The sequence below is a fragment of the Rhincodon typus genome, chromosome 9, assembly GCF_021869965.1.
Source record: "Rhincodon typus isolate 14 chromosome 9, sRhiTyp1.1, whole genome shotgun sequence".
Lineage (NCBI taxonomy): Eukaryota > Metazoa > Chordata > Chondrichthyes > Orectolobiformes > Rhincodontidae > Rhincodon > Rhincodon typus.
This window is the reverse complement of record NC_063340.1, coordinates 28,036,722-28,062,347: the sequence shown is the minus strand read 5'-3', so window position 1 is coordinate 28,062,347 and position 25,626 is coordinate 28,036,722. Positions and strand designations below refer to the sequence as shown.

Below are 25,626 nucleotides of genomic sequence, written 5' to 3'. Positions count from 1 at the left end.
CACCAGAGTTTTGTACAGCTGCAACATAACCTCATGGCTCTGAAACTCAATCCCTCTACCAATAAAACCTAACATACTGTATGCCTTCTTAACAACGCTATCAACTTGGGTGGCAACTTTCTGTGATCTATGCACATGGACACCGAGATCTTTCTGCTCATCCACACTACCAAGAATCTTACCATTAGCCCAGTACTCTGTATTCCTGTTACTCCTTCCAAAGTGAATCACCTCACACTTTTCCGCATTAAACTCCATTTGCCACCTCTCAGCCCAGCTCTGCAGCTTATCTACGTCCCTCTGTAACCTGCAACATCCTTCCGCACTATCCACAACTCCACCGACTTTGGTGTCATCCGCAAATTTACTAACCCATCCTTCTACGCCCTCATCCAGATCATTTATAAAAATGACAAACAGCAGTGGCCCCAAAACAGATCCTTGAGGTACACCACTAGTAACTGAACTCCAGGATGAACATTTCCCATCAACCACCACCCTCTGTCTTCTTACAGCTAGCCAATTTCTGATCCAAACCGCTAAATCACCCTCAATCCCATGCCTCCGTATTTTCTGCAATAGCCTACCATGGGGAACCTTATCAAACGCTTTACTGAAATCCAAATGCACCACATCAACCGCTTTACCCTCATCCACCTGTTTGGTCACCTTCTCAAAGAACTCAATAAGGTTTGTGAGGCACGACCTACCCTTCACAAAACCGTGTTGACTATCCCTAATCAAATTATTCCTTTCTAGATGATTATAAATCCTATCTCTTATAATCCTTTCCAACACTTTACCCACAACCGAAGTAAGGCTCACTGGTCTATAATTACCAGGGTTGTCTCTACTCCCCTTCTTGAACAAGGGGACAACATTTGCTAGTCTCCAGTCTTCTGGCACTATTCCTGAAGACAATGACGACATAAAGATCAAAGCCAAAGGCTCTGCAATCTCCTCTCTAGCTTCCCAGAGAATCCTAGGATAAATCCCATCCGGCCCAGGGGACTTATCTATTTTCACACCTTCCAGAATTGCTAACACCTCCTCCTTATGAACCTCAATCCCGTCTAGTCTAATAGACTGTATCTCAGTATTCTCCTCGACTACATTGTCTTTGTCTTTGTCTTTTTCCTGCGTGAATACTGACGAAAAATATTCATTTAGCACCTCTCCTATCTCTTCGGACTCCACGCACAACTTCCCACTACTGTCCTTGACCGGCCCCAATCTTACTCTAGTCATTCTTTTATTCCTGACATACCTATAGAAAGCTTTAGGGTTTTCCTTGATCCTACTTGCTAAAGACTTCTCATGTCCCCTCCTGGCTCTTCTTAGCTCTCTCTTTAGGTCCTTCCTGGCTAACTTGTAACTCTCAAGCGCCCTCACTGAGCCTTCACACCTCATCTCTACATAAGCCTCCTTCTTCCTCTTGACAAGAGATTCAACTTCTTTAGTAAACCACGGTTCCCTCGCTCGACCACTTCCTCCCTGCCTGACAGGTACATACTTCTCAAGGACACACAGTTGCTGTTCCTTGAACAAGCTCCACATTTCAATTGTGCCCAGCCCCTGCAGTTTCCTTCTCCATCCTATGCATCCTAAATCTTGCCTCATCGCCTCATAATTGCCTTTTCCCCCAGCTATAACTCTTGCCCTGCTTTATATACCGATCCCTTTCCATCGCTAAAGTAAACGTAACCGAATTGTGGTCACTATCACCAAAGTGCTCTCCTACCTCCAAATCTAACACCTGGCCTGGTTCATTACCCAGTACCAAATCCAATGTGGCCTCGCCTCTTGTTGGCCTATCTGAAGGGTCTGTTTCCATGTTGTGACTCTATCAGGGTAGTTGAAATCCTCCATGATTTCCATCTTTTATGCCACTCAGTTTTTAAAATTTTACCTGCAAACTTCTTCCTCCACCTCTGTGCCCATTAGGTGGTATGTAATCTAAACCTATTGGTATGATGGATCCTTTGTTATGTTTACCTTTTCCTGGATTTGATTTTTGTTTTGCTGATAGCTGCATTCTCTTTCTCCAGCGCCATTTGTTATTTCCAAATGCAGCTACTCCACCTCTGCTTCTACCACTTCCTCCCCAATTGTTTATAAATATGCCTTAGCCCACAGTGTTTAAGTTTTAGTCCTAATTTTCTGTTGTCATGTCTCAGAAATTCTTGTTTTAACTGGTTCCTCTAGCTTTTTTTTTGCTATGGACACTTGCTGAACAAACATTTTAATTCATTGCTAATAGGATATCCTGTCATATTGTTTAACTGTCATTTTTGGCTGCTGTTCTGCAACTCCTTTTAATTCCTGGTCATCAATGTCTTCCTTACTTTATTTCCTCTTTCCCACCTTCCCTGTTCTGTTTGCATTCAGGCTGCTTATATTTCCTGTAAGACTGGGGGAAAAATGTCCCATTTAAAAAGGAGCCCTTCTTTCTGTCTGCACCTATGTTAATTTGCATGTGTTCAGGTAATGTTTGGGAGTATTATTGTCAATGTTCGATTTAAATTTAGAGCTTAACTCATGAAATTCTATCATCAGAACCTCCTCTCTGTTTCTACCTGTCACTTGTTCCAGTGCAGATTGTGATGATTAGATTTATCTCCTCCTTTTGGGATTCTTGTTTCATCTATTCCTTTAATTACAGTCATATGTTACCATTCATTCTGGGGATTCGCACACCCCTAACAACACATGAGACAATTCAGCGCAGATATGCTGCTATGCACAGGGATGGATATTGAATTAGTCAACCAAGGTAGGTCTGGTGCTAGCCAGTAAGGCAATGTTGATTGAAAAGAGAAAGAAAATGGTTCTGACTGGGTTTTGGTAGGAGACAGTGTGATCTTTGTATACTTCTGGAGACTCTGCTGCCTTGTGTTGCTATCTCTCTAGCTTCTGTCCAGTTATCGAATTGTTAAATGTTGTAAGAAAGGAATCCCAGTCTATGAACAATAAATGCTGAAGCTATTGCATTAACCAGTGACTTCAGATTTCAAGATATACAGTTCTACTTTCTTGTGAGCAATCCATCGTCTAAGGATTTCACGAAGGCCTAGAAACTGTTCATTGAACTGACAACTTACAACTCTTATTTTCTTTTTAATTCATCCACTTTACTGCGTTTGTCTGCATGACAGTGTGGAGGGGGTATGATCAAAAGGAGATTGGGCTTGTTTACCTTGCTTGTGTTCTACAAAAGTTACATGATTAATAATGGTGTCAGTTCTTGTCCAAGATATTTATCCTTAAAGTTAGGTGAGGAATAATTGGGCAATTACGAGGGTCGCTGAATGTTGCGAGTCCAGCGACAGTGAGGCTAATTTGGTTCGGCTTGCTATCCCTGTGACACAACCACAAGAGCCCTCTCCATTTGCATCCATATTTACTATATTGAATGGGCAAGTTGATTAACTAATCATCAAACTCCTGAGCTCCAAGTATTAATTTTTAATGGCCATTATTTGTTGGCATAGTGAGTGGGCAAGTTTCCAGAATCTACAACTCCAAAAAAGGACAACTAAACACTACACCCGTGGTCTGATCCTTGCTTGCTGTGTTGAACCAAAACCGTTTGTGCTCACATCACCACAGCATCAGCATGCTGCACACCTGCATCAGCTTAACCTTTGGGTCTGAGACTTTCTATACTAGGAGCCAAACCAGAGGTCTTCCCAGCCCCCTGTGTAGGTCATGGATGCTCCTCAGTTAACTTGGCCGTCCTGGAGGCAGCTTGCCAGCCAGAGCTTTGGGTGGTTGTAGCTATGTGTCAGTGCCAAATACAGCATCACGTTAATCACCCTTTGATTAAACTTGGTCCGGTCCAACGACGACTTGGAGTGTAATGATCTGCTCAAATTGTCATAATCTCTGAATATTATAAATTCAGATTCATACTCCTTAATTTGTTGTTTTTCATATCCTCCAGTTCTCTATCTGCATATCACATTATTTAGTAACAGTAAAATAACATTATACATGGATTCAGAATTTCCCCAGCTCCCTTATCTGTATCTATCTTGAGGATGCTTCTTCAATATATTTCCTTCGTTGCCAATTTTATGAATAATTTTAGCATTGAGTGGTAACTACTTCCATATGCAAGCACCCCCTCTGGGCTGCAATGTACATGGTATCAAACAATATAGCTATAACAAATTGCAATGCGTTCATCAGGCTTTTACTTTTGCTTATGTTTCTCTGTCTGTCTGTCTGTCTGTCTCTCCCTCCCCCCTGCTCCCTGCTGTTTTGGGGTATCTGTACATCATCTGATGGGCCCTTCCAGTCAGCTCACTATCATTCCTCCCAGAGTCCACATTCTTTTATTTCTGTAACATATTGACATACCAATCGCACCTTTTTTTTATTTTGATTTTCTTTTTACCTCCCTTTCATAAATACTACTTTCATTTGTTTAAAGTCAGTTTCTCTGTGGATTACGTTTGTGTTATCGTTTAAACTATGTTTTTGTGCTCTTCCAGGCCCCACAGATCCTTTTGTCAAAGTATACATGTCTGAGACCCATTCTTCAGTGCATTTTTTTTTTCTAACCATGCATTCCCTCATGTTTGTTACCTTCGAAGTAACAATCACTTTTATACGTTTAGATTGGTATCCCAGGATCATGTCATGCATTCTTGACTCCTGTGTGATCTTATCAAAGGTCTGAGGTTTGACTTATCTCTGCCCTTAGAACCATACCCAAGGCATTGGAACTATGTCATCAAATTTAGTTCTCTTAAATGGAAAGACAAGGACACAAACCTCGGCAAAAGAAAGCTATCAGTTTAATGCTTGCATCTAAATTTCCCTTTCACTAAAATATGCTTTAACCTCCATTGCTGTTGGAAACCATTATTCTAATTTCTTTTGTCTTCTGCCACAACTTAATTATTTCTTCTCGTCCAAATTTGCAATTCAGCTGTTATCATCCTATCTCATTCCAGTGCTCTGGAGAGATTTGTAGTCCAATGAAACATAATTTAATGATATCTTAAAACAGAAGTCAAACATTTCTGTTTGATTCAGGCAAACACATACTTTGTTCATTCTTTCTCAGATTACCACTTTTTTAAAAAAGTTACTTGATAATTTCTAGAATGAGTTTTGATATAGCTCCAGGTAAATTTGTCCAAATTCAGTACTTTGTTACCTCCCTCAAAGTCACAATTTTTATGCATTGAAGCCACAGACGTTTTGCTTGCATTCTGTCATTTTCCAGAGTCATTTTAAAATTTTAAAGTAACTATTCATTGGCTTCATTGGTTGAGGTTTCCTCATCCGTGTCTCAGATGTTGAAAATCGACAGACAGCTTCAAAAGTTCAAAGCCATTGGCAAAAGCCTTCTGTGTCTTCAATTATCAGGAAAGCAAACAGTATTCATCCATTCCACATCAAGCAGTTTAGATTATTTAGTGATGGCTTATTGCTGGTTGAAAGGGGTGGGTGAAAAATTCTGGATATAATGTCAACAGCCTTTCTTCCTCCTGTACAGAAATAAGTGTGTTATAATTAACAAAGGAAAAGCCAGTCTCCTCTTCCTTAAAAAAACCCTTGGTATCAATTTTGTCAGATTTTAGAACATATCAACAGATAATTTTGTTCAAAGAGAATTGCATCTCCAACGTTCCAATTTCTCTATAACTTGGATACTTTTACACCAAAGTGAGCAAATCTTATCTGGAATTAAGCATTCACTCGTATTAATACGATATTTGGATGTTCACTCTGGCCAGAAAATGAAATTCCAAAATGATAATTTAAACATAAAGTTGCTGAAATTAAAATTTAACCAGGACTCTTCCCTCAATCCAAACACAACACTGAATATGCATACAAACGATAAAAAGTTGATGCTTAGTTGGGGGACTATGAACACTCTCGTTTGCATCCAGACAGGAAAGAGTTATTACCTCAGTCAAACGTAAAAGCCGGTCTCGCTCTCTATATTTACAAATTGTGGGATAGAGCACACAGCAGCTTATATTCCAAGGCAAACATCCATACAGGGAGTTTACCTCTACAATTCTTAGCTGTGGCAACGTTATTTTAAGTATAAATTCCCCAGTTTTTCACAAGATCATTCAAGTCCCTCCCTTAATTTTCTTCGGACTCTTAACTGTCCATTTCTTCCTGTCCAATTCTTCCTGTCCAATTTTGTCTTGTGGTAGGATAGCCTGTTCCTTGGTGGTGCTTTTTAAATTTTAAGGGTGACTTTTTTCGTTTTCTGTTTTCTTTTAACTGGTACTTCCTCTATTTGGATTTGATACAAATGGTCCCTTATGGGATCATTTACTATCATCACATGACATTCATGGGTGTCCTCTGGTAAATTTAAATTATCTGTTGACACGGTGGTACTTATAACCCCTCTTTAACCCTGTATTCCTCCCTGTAGTTTCGGGCCTAGTCCTTGGATGCAGACTTCCCCCTGCATCCTCCCACAATTGTGCTTGCTTTGGCAAAACGTTTTTGTTCTCTGTACAGCTTGGACTCCTGGATCCCGGCTCATATCTATAGGGTTTATTCACACTTCTCCCACTGAAAAGTCGTTACTTGTATTGATCCACTGGTATTTCAGCGATGGACTGTTCCTCACTGTACATAGCAGCTGACATGTCTGCTAAACCTCCCCAATCTACATTTCCATCACTACTTTCCCTCCCTATTTCTAGTCCAGAAGCGCACATTTTTCCCCTCTCGTGTGGCAAGCTAGCTTTTCTTGTAGCTTTTCTATCTGTTTTGACACTTTGTACAATTTCCAGTGTTACTTTTCTTCTCCTGATCTATTTTATATACTTCATTCATAGCAGTCTTCAATCATTGCATTGCTTTTTCAATGCCTCTTTCTCCTCATGATCTTGTTTTAAATGCCTCCAGATTTGTTTTTCTCTCTAATTTCTTGGATTGTATCTCTCATTGAAAAATAATTCAGTTTTCTCTTTAAGCCTATTTATCTCCTTTCAAAGGTCATCTACCTCGGCTCAAAACTCCAGCTTCTCCTGCTGGCTTTCTACCAAGTCTTCCAGGAGGTTGGCTGATACAGCCTTCTGCAATTTTTTAAGATGTAGCAGTCTTCCAAAGGATTTGCCCAGCGGTTGCTCCCTGTCCACTGGCATGATCAACGTACTGTCCCCGTATGTGGCCACTTCCCCATTTCATACCTTCCAATCAAAACAATCCATGTTCCTGGGACCTGGAGGTTCCTTTTGCTGGGTTAAGTCCTACTCGAGTTTCCCGCTGACTCAATGGTTGTCGAGCTTACTCTTCTCCCCCGCTCCCCAACTGTCCCTGTCTGAGATGAAGTAACGTGCTTAACCTCAGACTCTAGTTCTCTGTGCTTTGCCAATCAGATCCAACTTGAGTCTCCTGCTGACTCAACAGTAAAATTTATCGTGGAGTCCACCAACTGTCCCTGTCTGAGACAACAGTTAACCTGAGCACATTTTAACTTGGGTCCAACACTGGAGCAGTGAAACTGCTTCTTGTCGATCGGCCACCTAGGCCCCCAATTATGTGGCCCGGTTACTGCCCTCAACAACAGTTATTGGCTCAGCACAAAGAGGAAGAGTCAAATTTGTATCGACTAACTAACTTTATTCGTTTAATTCAAACAAACATATAATTCATACTGTTTGGTTAAGAAAATGTTAACAGGCATGAAATTCATACAAGGCTAAAATCTATGCACGCACCCACTTGGTTTCTATGACATTCCCTAAACAGTCAAAGGATCTAAAGGCTAATACCCGAGAAAAGGAACTCCTGCTGGCCAGGTAATTTCCCAAGTCCTCGGTGTTATCTCGAAGCTTCCAAGCATGAGGTCCTGAACTTCGCAAAGGTTGATGTCCAGAGTTTTCACTGCTGGCATGCCCGAAATCCTTCATTTTCATACTTTTTTCCTTCTCTTCCTGAACTCTGGTGTCTTATTCTTCATTGGTTCTGTCATATCTGCCTTGTCTTTTCGTGATTGGCTCTGACCCAAGGACACCAGTAGCATTACTTCATTACTCTTCCACTAAATAAGGATTTACACCTTATGTCATCCCTCAGAATTAATCTGATTTGAGCCAGCCCAAGTTAGTGTTTGGGTCGTAGGTAACCTCAGTTCTCAGGTTGCTGTTTTTAATGTGTGAGCAACCCCTGACCAACAAAAGTTATTTGGTTTTCATTTCCAGAACAGATTCTCTGTGTGCAAATATCCTAAATTTTTGTCCACACATGTTCTACCAGCTGCAGTTTCAGAATTGGAGTCATAGATTATTCACTGGTGTATTTGAATGAGTAATTTTGCATGTTTCTTTCCATTTCAGTAAAACATAGTGAATATTTACAACAAGCTGCATTGGAAGAGTATGGGCCGGATCTGCACCTGGCTCTGAGAAGCCGCAGAGATGAACTCCAATATCTTAGGAAATTAACTGAGTTGCTGTTCCCATACATTCTACCACCGAAAGCCACAGAGTGCAGGTAATATGCTTGTACCTCATTTTCTTTTGCATTGTTTTTGGCATGGGAAGAATGTTTAGTGGCAAGTTTTTTAAACACTAAAATTTCCTACAAACAAAATTATTTGCTAGTGACTTTTTCCATAAAACTAGATGTTATTTTTCTGCAATGTTTCAATATTGTAAAGTTGTTTTTTAAACTTTTAAATTTTGACCATACATTTAAATTAGGGTGATCCTTTTTTTTGACACTTAATTGAAATTCTGAAGTTTTAAGATGCTATTTCCCTGAGCTTTGGACATTGTACATATCCTGGAAAAGTGTTGACAGTACCCCATCAGTATCCACATTTCAAATGTAACCTTCATATTTGTGTTCCAATCTGTCCATGGGCTTTGCTATGACTTCATCCTGTCTCGTAATTCCCAAAACACACACATTTCCTCTAATTCCAGCATTTTAAATGGACAAAAGTGGGCAAATGGAGTATAATGCAAGAATATGTACAGTTCATGTTGGATTGGAGAACAAAAGAACAGTGTATTATTTAAGTGGAGAAAAACTAGAAAAAGCTGCAACACAAAGGAATTAGAAATGACTTGCACACAAAAAACACAAAGCTAGCACACAGTTACAGCAGGTAATCCAAAAGGCTAATGGAATGTTGGGCCTTATTTCAAGGGGCTTGGAAGCTAAGAGTAGGGATGCCTTACTGCAACTGTACAAACTGCTGGTGAGACCACATCTGCAGTATCGTGAGCAGTTTTGGCCCCCTTATTTATGGAAAGATGCCATTTCATTGGAGTCAATTCAGAGAAGCTTGGCAGAGTAAACGCTGAGAGGACATTCGCTCACATGGGAGATTCTAGGACTAGAAGACATATCTCAGAATAAAGGGATGTCAATTTAAGACAGATAATGAATTTCTTCTCTGGGTCTTTAGCATAGAGAACTGTAGGGTGAGGGAAGAGGGTGTGCAGAATCCTTGTGTGTATTTAAGGTTGAGGTAAATTCTTTATCAGTATAGAAATCAAGGTTCACGGGAGGGAAAAGGCAGGGAAGTAGATGTGAGGAATGTCGGATCAGCCATGATCCCATTGAATGGCAGAGCAGACATCTGTTCCTATTTCTTATGGTCTTATGCCCTCCACCCACCCATTCACATTGGTGATAATGTATCTACGTGTAGAGCTGCAATTTATAAGGCTCTTGTATTCCTTCCCTAAAATGCTTTCTTTTTTGTTTTTCATTTTCTGTTCAGATTATCCTGAAATCCATCTTTTTCACCAAGCTTTTGATCGTGTCCCTCATTTTCTTCTTTGGTTTGGCATTCATTTTCTGTTTGGGAACAGTACCTGAGGGGTACTGGAATGCTTTTCCATATTAAATGTCATGTATAAATGTAAATTCTTATAAGAAAGCTGCTTAATTATTTTGAAATTCAAGTACAGTAGTGCAGTAATAAATCATGTACTATCGACACAGACACGTTCTGAGGATGGGCCACTGGACCTGAAACATTAACGCTGATTTTCTCTTCGCAGATGCTGTCAGACCTGCCAGCAGCTTCTGTTTTTGTTCCTGATTTACAGCATTCACAGTTCTTTTTGGTTTTTATGCACTATCCATAGTTGTGCACCTCACAATTACACTCTGTAGCTATCATTTGTTAACTTAATCTGAAATTTGAAACACTCTTGCACTGTTGGTTAGTTTATTTAAATATAGCTTCAGGAGTTTACTACTTAGCAGAGGCCCACTTAATTATCAGAAAACTTACTACTTAATTCTCTATTTAACTGCTTACTTTATCTAAATTTCTGTGTACCACAGCATGTGTTTTTCAGGCTTTGAATCTGTTAGCCCATAAGTCTAATGCAGGATATACAATTTGATTCCCTCTCTGTTTGATATCTAGATCTCTAGCCTTGTTGATTCAAGAAATTCTGGCTGGGTCAGTGTTTCTTCCCTCTTTGGACTTCTTGGCTGATCCGGTAAATATCTTTAATAAATGAAACTGATTAATTCTCTGACCAAAAGAACAATTATTTTTGCGAAAAACACAACTTACTTCAAAAATTTTTTAAATGGAGTTTTATAGAACATAATCTGATTGTAAATTGTGCTCATAATGTCTGACATGGTCCTGTTTGCACAGGTGCTCCTTAACCTGCTATTTGAATTTTAAATTAAATGGTTGAAATTTTATTGCAAACTACTTTCAGCTCAGAAATGGGCCATCCAGTTCAAAAGGTCCATGGCTGTGTTTTAACTTCACATCAGTCTTCTCCACCCTTCAGCTCATCCCATCATCATATCCTTCTCTTTCATATATTTATCTAACTTCTGCTTGAACGTATCTGTGCTCACTGTCTGACTGAGTCCTTGTCTTCGTCCATTCCACATTCTTACTATTTAGTTTATGAAGTTTATCTGGAATTCCCTATTGAACTTATTAATTGTTTATTATTTATGATCCCTAGTTCTGGTCCTGCCAGTGGAAATGTCTTTTCCTATGTCTGCCCTGAAGCCGTTTTATAATCTTAAGAACCTACATCAGGTTACTCTTCCTTGGAGAAAAATGCTACAGTCCATTCGGTTTTACTTGATAATAACATTCACCATTACCTCTTCAAAACTTCATTCCACTTCACAACCAGTGCTATGCTGTTGCACTACCTCTATGATGTTTGGATGACACAAATTTTCCTGCATTTGTTCTTGGGAATGTAGGAATGAGTCCAGAAGCTGAGGGCACTGCTTAAAACTTGGGGTTTGCCTTTTTAGAACCGAGATATTAAATCTTTTGAGAGAGTTATGCAAACATAGAATACTCTGCCTCAGAAAGCATTGAAGATGGGGTTATTGAATATATTTTAAGGGGAGGTAGATAGCTTCTTATTAAACATGTGAATCAAAATGTTATTGGGGGTTGATGGGAATGTGGAATTCCACATATAACCAGATCAACTAGATCTTATTGAATGGCAGAACAGGCTCAAGGTTGCTGAATGACTTACTTCTCCTAATTTGTATGTTTTTGATATTTCCCTCGCGCATCCTCCCTGTCACCATATGTTTTTCCTTTTTTTCTCCCCCCTTTTATTTTCCCTTGACTGCTAACTCAAGTGGCACCATGTATTCTGCGATCATAGTCTCTTGTTCAACCTAGAGTTGAATTTAAAACCTCATTCTTTCCGATAGCAAGATTGCTTTTAGCTCTGTATCCATACATCATTCTATCATAGTTTAATCCCTAATCTCCATTTATTGCATTTGGATTTGATTTATTTTGATAGTCTTACCTCCCAAAGTTTATCTGTTATAAGGTCCAATTTGACCACTCATTGATTGTTTCTCTAAGAGGTCTAATTAATGCCAATTGTTTATTATTACCCCTCTCTGTAAAGTACTTTGCAATTGTTTTTACACTAAAGTACGGGGCGTTCTGCTACAACGCGATAGTGTTCCAGTCCAACATTGTGTTAGAGAAAATTGCACTATATAAATAACTAGGCCTATGGGAAAAGCAGGGTTAGGTGCAGACCACCAAAAGCATAATACAAAGGATAGCACTACTGTCAGCAGCTGTTGAGACAGGTTGGTCTGACTGACAGCGGCTTCTTGTCCTCAGTATTTCCAAAAAGTGCAGAACAGTTACCAGGTTTCCTGGTCAATACTTGTTCCCTTAGTCAGCAACACAGTGACAGATTGTCTGGTCATTATCACGTTGTTGCTTGTGGGAGAGTGCTGTGTTTTCTACAATGACTCCATTTCAAAAGTGGTTGTCAAACTCTTTGTAACATCCTGGGGTTGTGAAAGTTATAAGCCTTTGTAAGCTTGGAGATCTAGGTTCAGGTTCTGCCTCAGAACTCAATGGCCAAGGGTTAGGGTTAGGGTTAGTTTACATTGATACTCAACTTTTTAGTCACAATCGGCAAAATCTTCCAACACTGCCAGTAGCAATCTAAAGTTGGGAGAGATTCCTGGTCAGCTGTGTGACTAGAAGAACGCTGGAGACTCTACCACCACTATCCATCGTTCCAGGCTGCGGCATATTCGTGTGTATGTTACCATAGCAATTCAGACTCCTTCAGCAATCTTATCACCACACCACAAGGGTATTGAGGGATATGGAGCAAAGGTGGGAAAATCAAGTTGAAATAGAAATCAGCCAGGATCTGGCTAATTACTTAAATAGGCTGCTGGAACCTCATGTTGTACCCAGGTCCTGTGCCTCACTGTTTTTCCTTTCAAGGTAAGTTAGATATATTGTTTTTCACTCTCCTATACACCCTACTTTTCCTGATTAAGAAGCCAGCAGGTCTGCAATTTTCAGTTTTAATGAAGGCTAATAGGGCAATTTCTCAAGGACTGTCAGAATCACAACATTGTACAAATACACTGTAGGTATCATTAACGAAGGGCTTCTGACAGCAAAATGCGTAATCGATGGAATTGCGTTATAGCCAACATAAGTTCACGTTTTAGAACGAGCGCTCTCCTTTTTATCAGTTGCATTGTAGCAAATTCATGTTGCCAGAATGCACATTATAGCAGAACCTGCTGTGCTACTGAACAGTCACTGTTCCAATATAGTAACATACCATAAACACATCCTTAGCAAAGGCAAATTCATGAAAGTAGATTGTCTCACAGGCAATTCTCCAGTCCAGGAGGAAAAGCATTGAGAAAACTGAGGGAGTAGCAGGGAGAGAACTCCAGCTTTTGTAACAAAGAGGAAAAACAGGTTCCACATCTGGCTTCAAGACCCCAGCAGCTGCTACTGAAAACTTAAAACTAAAAATCCTGGTTCAGTGGGAGATTGACCCCACCCAATCAGGCTGCTTCTGTTGTTCCAACTTTTTTTTTTAAGAAAAAGCCCAAGGCCCCTCAAGCTGTTTACTTCATGGGCTTTCAATAGACAGCTTGGTACCTGTGACTTAAAATTTCTCTTCAAAAAAAAAAATCCAGGACAAAATGCACCTCTTAAAGCCACAGTGTCGTCATACCACCTCAAAAAGAAATGAACCATCGATATACAAAGATGGCTTCATTTTTAAAGGTCTTTAGTCTTGGTGCAATTAGTACACAACAATATATATACAATACTTTGACCATAAGCATGCAAACATTTAGCACTACAGTCCATTTCAGTCTTTTTTAAACCATCACTGAATGCCTCTGCCTCTGTGTTCCTTCATCAAAGTTGTGACAACGCGTTGGCAGTTAGATTCTCTCATCCTCTCACATATATAATTTTCAAATTGAATGGCTGCAATAATTTTCAACTAAACAGTCTGGAAATTTTATCCTTAGTTTTTTCAAATACTTTAAGCATTATGATCAGTACATACAATCATCTCCGACACGTTACTAGCAATATAAATGTTGAATTGTTGCAACGCCAATACCAAGCTCAAGATTTGCTCAACATAGAATATTTGTTTTGTTGATTATTCGATTTTTCTGGATAGATCTTTCTATCTTATCATCATCTTGCAAGAGTACAGCACTGACACCCACATGGCGCACACGGATAGCCACTTTGAATGACATTGCGTGATTAGGTATGGCTAACACCTTGGTAGTGTTTAACACTGCTTTCAGGCTGTCAAATGCTTTCTGACATTCCTGTGTCCACTGAAATTTTCTGTACTACTTCAACATGTTAGTCAGTGGAGTAACCATACTGCTCAAATTCAGTATGAGCTTCTGATTTAAAAAAAGACACTCAATCCCAGGAATCATGGTACTTTCCTTTTTGTCGAAGGTTATTGGGAAGTTTCCCATACCATTCTTTTCACACCCCATGGGGCCATTTTTACATATCCAATGACATGGCCCAGGAACACGATTTGGGCTTTTGTAAACTCACTCTTAGCCAGGTTTATCACCACCTCCTGAAGTCAATTGAACAATTCTGATAAGTTGCTTCAAATGTTCCTTCCATGTGTGACTAAAAATCACTAGTTATCGATAAATACCACACAATCGGACAATCCCGAAATTACTTTATTGATTAGCCTTTGAAATGTAGCTAGCGCATTTTTCATTCCAGTGGCGTGACTTTAAACTGGAACAGTCCATTCGGCACCATGAAATTTAATCAATTATTTAACAACTAAACAGTAACTATTCCAATATAGTAACATTCCATAAACACCTCCTTGGCAAAGGCAAATTCAGGAAAATAGATATTTTCTCAGGCCATTTTCCAGTCCAGGAAAAACATCGAGAAAACTGAGTGAGGGAGAAGTAGGGAGAGAACCCCAACTTTTATCTGTAACAGGGAGAGGGAAAAACAGGTTCCATATTCAGCTTTAAGACTTCAGCTGCTACTGAAAACTTAAAACTAAAAATCCTGGTTCTGTGGGAGCTTCACCACACCGATTCAGTCTGCTTCTATTGTTCCAACTTCAAAAAACAGCCCCAAGGCCTCTCAAGATGCTTACTTTATGATCTTTCATTAGATAGCTTGGAACCCATGACTTAAAACTTCTCCAAGAAATACCCAGGACAAAATACACCTCTTAAATCCATAGTGCCATCACAAAAGGAGGAGAAAAAAGGTTCTGAGGAATAAGAGCAGTTAGGGCCTAGATTACAAAAGTGGAACCAAAAAGGTGGTTCTCTCCAGCTTACTACCTTTAGGTGCAAACTCATTGGCACAAGGTCAACTGCATTAAAGAACATGGCTGAAATATTGGTGTGGGAGAAACTGGTTTGAATTCACGGGACATTAGCATCAATACCTAGGAAGGAGGTAGCTGTTGCAATGGTACAGGCTCCACTTGAATCATGGGGCCAGAGTCTTGGCAAAATGCATAACCAGGGCCTTTGTAGGACTTCAAACTAAGAGTGGTGGGTGCGTGGAATGCGCTGCTGGTGGTGGTAGTGGAGTCAGATACATTAGGAACATTTAAGCGACTCTTGGATAGGGTAAAATGATAGTAAAATGTAGGGTATGCAGGGTAGTTTGATCTTAGAGTAGGATAATAGGTTGGCACAACATTGTGGGCCAAAGGGCCTGTACTGGGCTGTACTGTTCTATGTTCTAAAATAGTGGAGGGAGGGTGATTCAGTAACATGGAAAATTAGAAAATCATAGATAAAGGAGAAGATAGGATTGCAGAATAACGATGGAGATGATTAATTCCATAAACTAAAAGGTAGAGACAGATTGTCACATTACACCAGGGAACCATAAAAGTGTAGGGAAATTTGACAGTAAAACCAACACAAAGGCTTTGTATTTTAATACATGAAACTTTCATGATAAAGTAGATGATCTGATAGCACAAACCAAGGTAATGGTTGAGAGATCATATCCATTTACAGAGGCAAAAACAAAGTTGCTGGAAAAGCATCTGTGAAGGAAAAAAACAGAGCTAATATTTCTGGTCCGGTGACCCTTCCTCAGAACTGTTTTGGACCTGAAATGTTAACTTTTTTTCCTTCACAGATGCTGCCAGACCTGCTGGGCTTTTCCAGCAACTTTTGTTTTTGTTCCTGATTTACAGCATCCGCAGTTCTTTCAGTTTCCATTTAAGAGACATGGTTACCAGGAGATTGAATCTGGCAACTTAACATTCAGGGATATTTGACTTTTCGGAAATACAGAATGAAAGATACTGGTGGTGGGTAACATTGTTAATAAAAGATGAAGCAAGGAGAGATCATCTAGGTTCAGATGATGTAGAGTCCATTTGGTAGAGGTAAATAACAGCAAGGGAAAGAAGACATTGGCAAGAGTAGAGAATTGACTCCAAACATTACCCACATTGATAACAAATAATTGGAGCATATAAAAATAATGAGCATTCATTATGGGGACTGTTCCTCTTCATGTGGATTGGGTTAATCAAGTTGGAAAGGGTAGCTACAACAATGAATTTATAGACTACATTAGGGATCGCTTCCTAGAGCAATATGTCATGGAGCCAACTGGGCAACAGGCTATCCTGAATCTGGTAGTAGTTAATGAGACAGGTTTAATAAATGACCTCCAAGAAAATATCACCTTGGAAGCAGTGATCATAACATGATTGAATTTAATATTCAGTTTGAGAGTGAGAAACTTGGGTTGGAAGTGACCATGTTTAACTTAAATAAGGTGAATTACAATGAAATAATAGAGTTAGCTAAACTGGACTTTGCTGATAGATAGCAAGAAAGACAGTAAGCAAGATGTGCCAGATATTTAAACAGGTAATTCATGACTTACAGCAAAAATATATCCCAGTAAGGAGGAAAGATTCTAATCTAAGCGAGGGGTAAACCAACCATGGCTAAACAATGAAGTTCAGGAGATGTTAAGTTGAAAGGAAAAGCATATAAATGATGCAAAAGTCAGTGATAACCCTAAAGACTGAGATGAGGCCTAAAAAGATAGAGAAAATAAACTACGAGAGCAAACCAGTGAGGAATACGAAAACTGAGAAGAGAAGTTTATCTAAACGTATTAAAAAAAAGAGGTCAGTGAACATAGGCTCCTTGGAAAATAAAGCTGGGGAAATGGTTATAGGGAACAAGGAAATGAGAGGAGTTAAAACGTTATTTTGCATCAGTTTTTACGGTGAAAGTTGCTACGAAAATCCCATTAATACTAATGAATGTGAGGAGGGAAGTAAGCACCGTCACTGTCTCTCGAAGTAATGTATTAAAAAAAAAACTAATGTTGTTAAAGCCCTGACACTTATGGCTTGTGTGATAGGATCCTAAAACAGGTAGCTGCAGAGATAGTGGATGCTTTGGTTGTCATTTTCCAAAATCCTTAGATTCTGGAGAAGTATCAGAATTTTCTATGTTGATACCCCTATTTAAAAATGAGACCGACGAAAAAGAAAAAGTGAATAACTATAGGTCAAATAGCCTAACACCTATTGGAAAAGTATTGGAATCAATTATTGAGGAAGTAATTGCACATTTGGAAATGTAAAGTCAGCGTAGTTTCATGCAAGGGAAATTGTATCGTAACTTAAAGCTTTTTGACTAAGTCTCAACCAGGGTGAATAGACGGGAACAAATAAGTGTTGTATTTCAATTTCCAAAAGGCTTTAGATGATGTATCACAAAATCTTATTGCACAAGAGTTCATGATGTTGAACGTAATACGTTTAGTGTGGCTTGAAAATTGGCTAACTAACAGAAGGCAGTCAAAATGGATTGATCACTTTCAAAGTTGGTGCGCTGATGCACAGTAGTGGTCTTACACTATTTTAGTGACTTGACTTGTGAGGAGGACACTCTGCAAAGGAATATAAATAGATAAAATGATTGGGCAAAAAATCAGCAGATGGAGTATGTTGTGGACAAATGTGAGATTATCAACCGTTGATAGGAAAAGTTTTCAAAAAAAAAAGCATAACATTAAATAAAAGACCACAGAATTCGGCAGTCAGAGTTATAGATATTCTCGTACATGAATTGTAAAATGTTACTATGCATATTCAGCAAGTAATTAGGAAGACAAATAGATGGTCAACCTTTATCGCAAAAATAGGAAAGTATTATCACAGTTGCCCAAGGTTTGACAAAAGCGAGAAGAATGTGTGTAGTTTAGATCTCTTATCCAAGTCAGTATAAACGTCTGTTGGTAGCAGTTCAAAGAAGGTGCACTGGGTGGTTTTTTGGGATGAAGGTATTGTCTTATGAGGAAAGAGTTGAAAAGCAACAGTGTACTCAAATATCAAACCCTTTTGCCTTTGCTTTTCTGGAGGTTCACAATCAGTACAAACAACACATTACTGTCTTTGTTGAAGAATTCTAATACTCCATCTGTCAACTCATGTTATTCAGTCCTTGGCACTCGATCTTTGACCTGCAGCTCTATCCATTTTCTGTCTAATTCCCAACTTGTATGGTGCTCTTAATATTAACAGCTCAGTTTCCTCAGTTATTCCCTGATCCCTTTTTAAAATTATTGTCCACTTCCTTTGTGATCTCTTTGGTCAGTTCTGTTTTCTTGTGTTAGCTCAGGTATTCACTTACTTATTCTTCATTCTTATCTGCTTAATTTTCAATGTGCTTCTGGCACAAAAGCACACTATCACCTCTGATCCCCGCGTACTGCAGTGTTCAAGGCATCAATGAATGCAGAAAGAAATGTTTGATATAGAGGTAGTAGGAACTGCCGATGCTGGAGAATCTGAGATAACAAGGCGTAGAGCTGGATGAACACAGCAGGCCAAGCAGCATCAGAGGAGCAGGAAAGCTGACGCCTCTGGTTGAGACCCTTCTTCAGAAATGTTTGATATTTCAGGTTATCAGAACTCTTGTTACCAGTTTAAGTTTACTGTTGTGCAGAAACAACTTCATATTTACATCTCTATTTACGGGTGCATTTTTTCTTATCTAATATTACACTACTGAAATTGGCACTTTTGTCTACATTTGCTATTTCCACCTTAACTGAAGTCAGTTTCTGGGAGATCCTTCATGTCACTGACTTGAGACTAAAGGTCTCTTGTGCTGTGTACTTTAATATTTTTCAAAGATGATGTCTATATGACAGTGAGTGTTAAATTTAAAGCTTTGAGAATCTATTCCCTGGTTAAGTTTATTCTAGTGTAGTAATCTGCCAAGTACCGTGTTATGGATGTTTAAATGCCTTTGTCTTTTGTTAGGACACGGTGAACCATTTGTTGCTGATTTTCATAGATGATAGTCCGGTGAGTATTACAGGCCTTTGCACTTATTTCACGAGGAAAACCCTACTCAAAATTATGTCTTAACCAGGGTGAGCATTCTAGCTACTTTCATCCAGAATTAACCCAACTATCAGTATAAATAGCTGATCCTACTGTCAGGGCATCTGCTGAAATAGCTAATGAAAGTGGAATACCTACTATGTTGTTGTACTCGGGAAGCTGATTGTTTCTGTCAGCTAAGTGCAAGTTGTGATGTATTTTGGATTGACAGTTGGGCTTTTCCTAGACCTGTCTGAAGCTAATTCTGGTATTACTATATTGTCTTAATGATGAGCATGAATTAAATAGTTTAATCCCAATTGCATGCTTGGGTGCATAAAATTCCCATTAGGGAATTCAGAAGAAACTTCTTTCCTGAGGCACGGGTGAGAATGTGGGGTGGAATCTTCCCATCCCTGATTGACATGGGCCATGACGGGGAAATTGTAAAAATGGGTGAGATGCCCAGGGAGGGACTACTTGACATTGAGAGCAAAATGACTTATTTTCCAACCAAGCTTTGAATGGCAAGATAAGATTCTTGCTATAACTGGCAAGAAGCCAATTTGCATTCATTACTATGCATTAACATCCTCATTGTACATCATCTCTCCCCATTGATATGTAGTTTCCTACATTGTCAGCTGGATAGAAATTAGATGGCAACAATTCCTGATGTTAAAGTCAGAATGGGTACGAGGTGACATTGGCTTGTTGCTGTTTGCTCCTCTAAATATCCATCGGTTGTCCATATCTTGGAGCATGCTTCATGGGCAGCAACCACACACACAACTCTTGGTCTAGCAGGACCTCCAGATGCAGTTGGCCAAGCTAACTTATTACTACAGGAGTGATTGAAGGAAATCATATGAATGAGGTTAAAGTGAGGTTGAGAATGTATAAAAGAATGAAAAATAGTTTTTTCTACTAACAAAGTTAAATCAGGAAAGACAGGTGGAGGCTTAAATTCTGCAGTGAGTGACCTGTTTAGTATGTTGAAGGTAAAAATTAAATATATTTGGTGGTTCTGATTAATTAAATATGTGTACTTCTGTTATTAGCCAGAACCAGCGACTGAGCCTCCTTCGCCCTTGGTTCCCTTTCTTCAGAGATATGCTGATGCAAGAAATAAAGCCCAATCGGTGGGAAAGTAACTTTTTTCCTTTGATTTTTTTTTTGCCTACAGCATATTCCAAATGCAGTGTGTGTTCTTTTCTTTCTTTTGGCTTCTGCATTTTTGCAGCTGTCATTTGAAAAGCTGAAGTCCAACTAGTATTTTAAGTGAAGCTTTTGTATCAGAGGAAATGACTAAGAACTTTGAGTTAGATGGCATCCCATCCCCCTTGCTTGAGCAGTGATTCAGCACCTTCATCTCTTAGCCCACCAATATTTACAAGCTTTTTAACCACACAAGGCTGAATTCTCCCCTCAAGTGGATCCTGTCTGTCAAGAATTATTATCAATTGGATGAAAGAATGCAGACTGATTTTCTTTCCATTCTTTGCAGAAACTAGTCCATGTGGAGATCATCCATCTTAGATCAAACTGGATAATGATCTTGGGATTGTCTGCCATAGGGAGATGGGACTTCAAGTTAGGAGTAGGCCATTTAGCCCTTAACTGCTTCCCCATTCGATAAGATGATGGCTGATTTGGTTGTGGTCCCGTCTTCACTTTTCTCGTCTGTATGCCATAACCCATGGCTGTCTGGCCAATCAATAGTCCAACTGAGTCTTGAATAGATTCAAAGATTCGGCCTGCACTATTTTCCAAGGAAGAGGGTTCAGCACTCTTTAAAGTCCCTCAAAGTACTATGTTCTCTGTCTTAAAGGGAGATTTGTGAATTTTTTTTAATAGTTTTAGTCTCCACCGCAGGAAAAAATATCTCCAGGTATCCACCATATTCAGTCCCCTTGAGATATAATGTTTCTAGTCATAGAGCCGTAGAGTTGTACAGCATGGAAGCAGACCCTTCGGTCCGAGTCATCCATGCTGACCAGATATCCTAAATTGATCTAGTCCCATTTGCCAGCATTTGGCCCCTATCCCTCTGAAACCTTCCTATTCATGTACTCATCCAGATGCCTTTTTAAATGTTGTAATTGTACCAGTGTTCACCACTTCCTCTGACAGCTCATTCCATACACGCGCCACCCTCTGTTTGAAAAAGTTGTCCTTTAGGTCCCTTTAAGTCCTTCCCCTCTCACCTTAAACCTATGCCGTCTAATTTTGGATTTGTTACCCTGGGGAAAAGACCTTGACTATTCACCCTATCTATGCCTGTCATGATTTTATAGACTTGTATAAAGTTAGCCCTCAGACTCCAATAAGCCAGGGAAAATAGCCCCAGCCTATTCAGCCTCTCCCCATGGCTCAAACCCTCTAACCCTGGCAACATCTTCGCAAATCTTTTCTGAACCCTTTCAACTTTCATGACATCCTTCCTGTAGCAGGAAGACCAGAACTGCGCACAGTATTCCAAAAGTGGCCTAACCAGTGTCCTGTACAGCTGCAACATGAACTCCCCAACTCTTATACTCAATGCACTGACCAATAAAGGCAAGCATACCAAACGCCTTGTTCACTAGCCTGTCTATCTGTGACTGTACTTTAAATGAACTATCTAAACCTGCACTCCAAGGTCTCTTTGTTCAGCAACTCTCCCCAGGACCTTAGCATTAAGTGTATAAGTCCTGCCCTGATTAGTCTTTCCAAAATGCAGTACCTAACATTTATCTAAATTAAACTCCATCTGCCATTCCTTGGCCCACCGGCCTATTTGATCAAGGTCCCATTGTACTCTTGAGATAACCACCTTGGTTATCCACCATACCTCCAATGTTGGTGTCATCTGCAAACCTAGTAACAATACCTCCTTTGTTCACATCCAATTCATTTATATAAATGACAAAAAGCAGTGGACCCAGCACTGATCCTTGTGTCACACCATTGGTCACAGGCCTCCAGTCTGAGAAACAACCCTCTATCACCACCCCTGTCTTCTAACTTTGGGCCAGTCCTGTATCCAAATGGCTAGTTCTCCCTGTATTCCATGTGATCTAACCTTTGCTAACCAGTCTACCATGCAGAAGCTTGTTGAACACCTTACTGAAGTCCATATAGATGATATCCACTGCTCGGCCTTCATCAATCCTCTTTGTTACTTCAGAAAACTCAGTTAAGTTAGTGAGACATGATTCCCCATGCACAAAGCCATGTTGAGTATCCCTAATCAGTCCTTGCTTTTCCAAATACATATAAATCCTGTCCCTCAGGATCCCTTCCAACAACTTGCCCACCACTGACGTCAGGATCACTGGTCTGTAGTTCCCTGGTTTTCCTCAAGTAGTGGCACCATGTTTCTATCTGACCTGTGTGATGAAAATTTAAGTTGTACAATGCATTATTTGTAGCCACATATCAAATTTTACAATCCTTCAGGGCTGATTTAGTCTCCCCTGAATAGCCATGAAATTGCTGTTGTCTGTTCTGAAGCTGAGCCAAACTCCTGAGAAATGTTCTTTCAGCAAATGCATGTATAGTCACAGCAAAAAAATTGTTTCCAAAGCTGTGGATGGTGCTTTTTGTGAAAAGGCAGAATCAATAATATTTGAATGCAGTATATGGTTTGATATATTGCATTATAGATAGAATGGAAAATTTGGTGATACTGACCTCTTTTGACAGATGATAGATAGCAAATTCAGCCATACTGAAGTGACAAAGGGGTAATTTTTGATGGGAATTTTGAGTAGCCTGACTTGATCAGAACAGTGGCACAAAACAAAGTTAAAGTTATAAACGAAGATTATTGGAACACCAGATTAGGCTTTGGAATAAATTTGTCAATTGCTTGAGGTTTATAGCTCATGTATTCACATCTTTCTATATAATGGGAAATGTTATTGTCACAAATTCATCGCCTTTCCTGTCTGCCAAGACCTGCTGCCTAGAATAAATATATAATAATGGTTAAAGTAGACTTTGAAAATACTATACATGGTAACATATATGTTGTGAAATTTGAAGGACATGATGTACACAATTTTTATAACTTTTAGGACGTATGAATGTTTTTGGTTCTCGGAGTTATGCCTCTATTCCGATTTGAAATAATGTTCATAAACTGCTTGTATTTTAGAGTTTTATTTTGGTTTATAAATCATTGAGATATATTTACTTGATTAACTGAGGATTAAACTTTTGTTGTGATAATGTATTTTTAAAAACGTTCAAAATTATGTTGAGCATGGCTACTATTAACTTCAGTTTAAATGCTTTGAACACTGCTTGACAATGTATTGAGCACTTACTTTTTTATCTAACTGACCAATCTAGGCCCTAAAACTTGAGTTAAAGGAGATAAGAGAGCAACAAGATCTGCTCTTCTGGTTCATGAACTTTCTGAAGCAAGAGGGTGCAGTGCATGTGTTGCAATTCTGTTTCACTGTCGGTAAGGAGCAAGCATTTGACAAAGGTTCATGCTATGTAACTACCTTTTAAAAGCCCATCAGTCTAAAACTTGTGTTGGTTGTACTGGTCTGTGTACACACTCCTGTATGCATCCTAGATCCTGTTACCACACAGCTACAGACAACTTGAATATCAGTAGGACTTTATCCATTGCAATTATTTCAACTCTGATTTTAACTAATGATACATCAGAAATCAACATGCAGTGATGGTTGAATCTGCTTCTTTGCTGATTTTATACATCTAATCTATTTAATAGACCAGTAATAGAAATACATTTTAAATTTATATGCTTATGTTGTATGCGTCATTAAGGCCTACAATAGAATTAAATCTGTTTTTGTGAGGAAGGTCCATAACGTCATTGGTTTTGTACTTGAGTAATGACGAGGAGAAAAACAGGATAGAGTAACAATTTGAATTGTTTAAAATATTAGGTTGTGTAAATATTTTGACTAATACTGACAGAAGTGTAGTGTAATATAACGTAAAACCTGCATCCAAGTTTGTAGATTGATTTTCAAATTTCATACCTGTGGTGCCACTTTCCTTTAGAATCACAGGAGAAAAGACATGCAATCATTGTTTATGTCTCCTTTTCTACTTACGCTGTGGATATGTGGTTATTCATACATGAAACTTGCTGGAATGGTAAAAAGGGTCTTTTTTGGTTTTGACAAGTAAAGTCCAACTGAAAATCACATACACATTCAGCTTCCTGTACTATGCAAATTTTGAAGGAATCACCAATTTCTGCTTAATAATTTCAAAACTTTTTGTCAACAGAGGAATTCAACGATCGGATCTTATGTCCAGAGTTGACGGATGACGAGATGCAAACACTTCACGAGGAAGTGAAGAAAATTTATGTGACATATTGTCTTGATGAAAGTATTGATAAAATCAAATTTGATCCATTTATTGTGGAAGAGATACAACAAGGTAAGTTTTTATTCCTTTGGTTATTATGACCAGGAAATTAAATGGAAAGTCAGATAACACTTCAGGTTGAGAATATTTTCTTCATCTGTATGTGATAATGTTGTTTCTCGTCACTTAGGCAGGATCTCAATCTTTCTGGTAAAGAGGTAAATTGCTTTTAACTTGAAGACGCTTAGAATACTCGTCGGTCTTTGATCTCAGAAATTCGTAAATGAATATTCAACTTGCGGTTTTATTCTTCCTACCGACTTTCAATCGTGCTGCCAATTTGCAGGAAATTTTTTTTGCCTTTTAGGTTCATATTCATAATATCAATGCACTTCATTTAGAATTGGAATTTTGTTTTTTATTTACTATCCTGATGTACAAATACTGACTGTTACGAAACACAGCACAAATGGAATTGCTATGTAGTAAAACCAAAGTAGTTTTCACCGAAACTTAACTTAAGAAAGGCTCAATGTTGCACAAATATTGTCTAAAGATGTATAGATTTACGTTCTGATTCTAATTCAGTGTGGTAGTGCTTAGTACCTGCTTTACTGAGCCAGATGGTCCAAGTTCTTAGTTGGATGTACAGCTTAGCACAAAGTTTAATATTATGGTGATCACAAACTTATGGGTAGGGGTCATGCATGCACCCCACTCGCTCGCCCCACACGCATTCCTACACCACGCATGTCCCTGTACCATACACGTGTGCCCTCTCACCACATCATTGCGGGAGCTTAAATGATTCAATGTTTGCTATCTCCTTGCCATACCAAGAGTTTTTTGAGGGTATGTTGATCACTCTAGACTTGATAAGCTGTTCCTGATATTCATCCCTTTTGTCCATAATCTAATGTCTCATTCAATTTTTAATTTAGATTAGGATGACTTAAAATTCTGAGACGTTCTAGGTTTTATTCGACCACGGGGCAAGTCCTACAAGCCCTGACTTGAGTAAGGAAACACATAGGCGGTTATCCAGGAGAGTGCACACCCTGAAAAGTCCACCAGCGGAACGCGTATCAGGATTTTTGACGAGGTTAAGTTGACTGGCAGAGACGTATGA

The 25,626-nt window shown here is 39.1% G+C and overlaps 1 protein-coding gene across 9 annotated transcripts in view; it reads left to right on the top strand.

The window, feature by feature from the left end:
- snx14 (sorting nexin 14) overlaps positions 1-25,626 on the top strand; it is a 163,175-nt gene that overhangs the window by 28,507 nt on the left and 109,042 nt on the right. For 8 of the 9 annotated variants that reach the window (XR_007262828.1, XR_007262829.1, XR_007262830.1 and 5 more), the window contains exons 4-10: positions 2,663-2,773; positions 8,328-8,484; positions 10,382-10,457; positions 19,092-19,136; positions 20,216-20,296; positions 23,493-23,607; positions 24,414-24,569. Coding sequence is in view for 5 of the 9 variants with exons in the window: in XM_048600730.1 (XP_048456687.1) it covers positions 2,710-2,773; positions 8,328-8,484; positions 10,382-10,457; positions 19,092-19,136; positions 20,216-20,296; positions 23,493-23,607; positions 24,414-24,569 (694 nt within the window). In the remaining 4 variants the exon portion in view is untranslated. The remainder of the gene's footprint in view (positions 1-2,662; positions 2,774-8,327; positions 8,485-10,381; positions 10,458-19,091; positions 19,137-20,215; positions 20,297-23,492; positions 23,608-24,413; positions 24,570-25,626) is intronic. The other variant, XM_048600731.1, reaches the window with a different exon arrangement.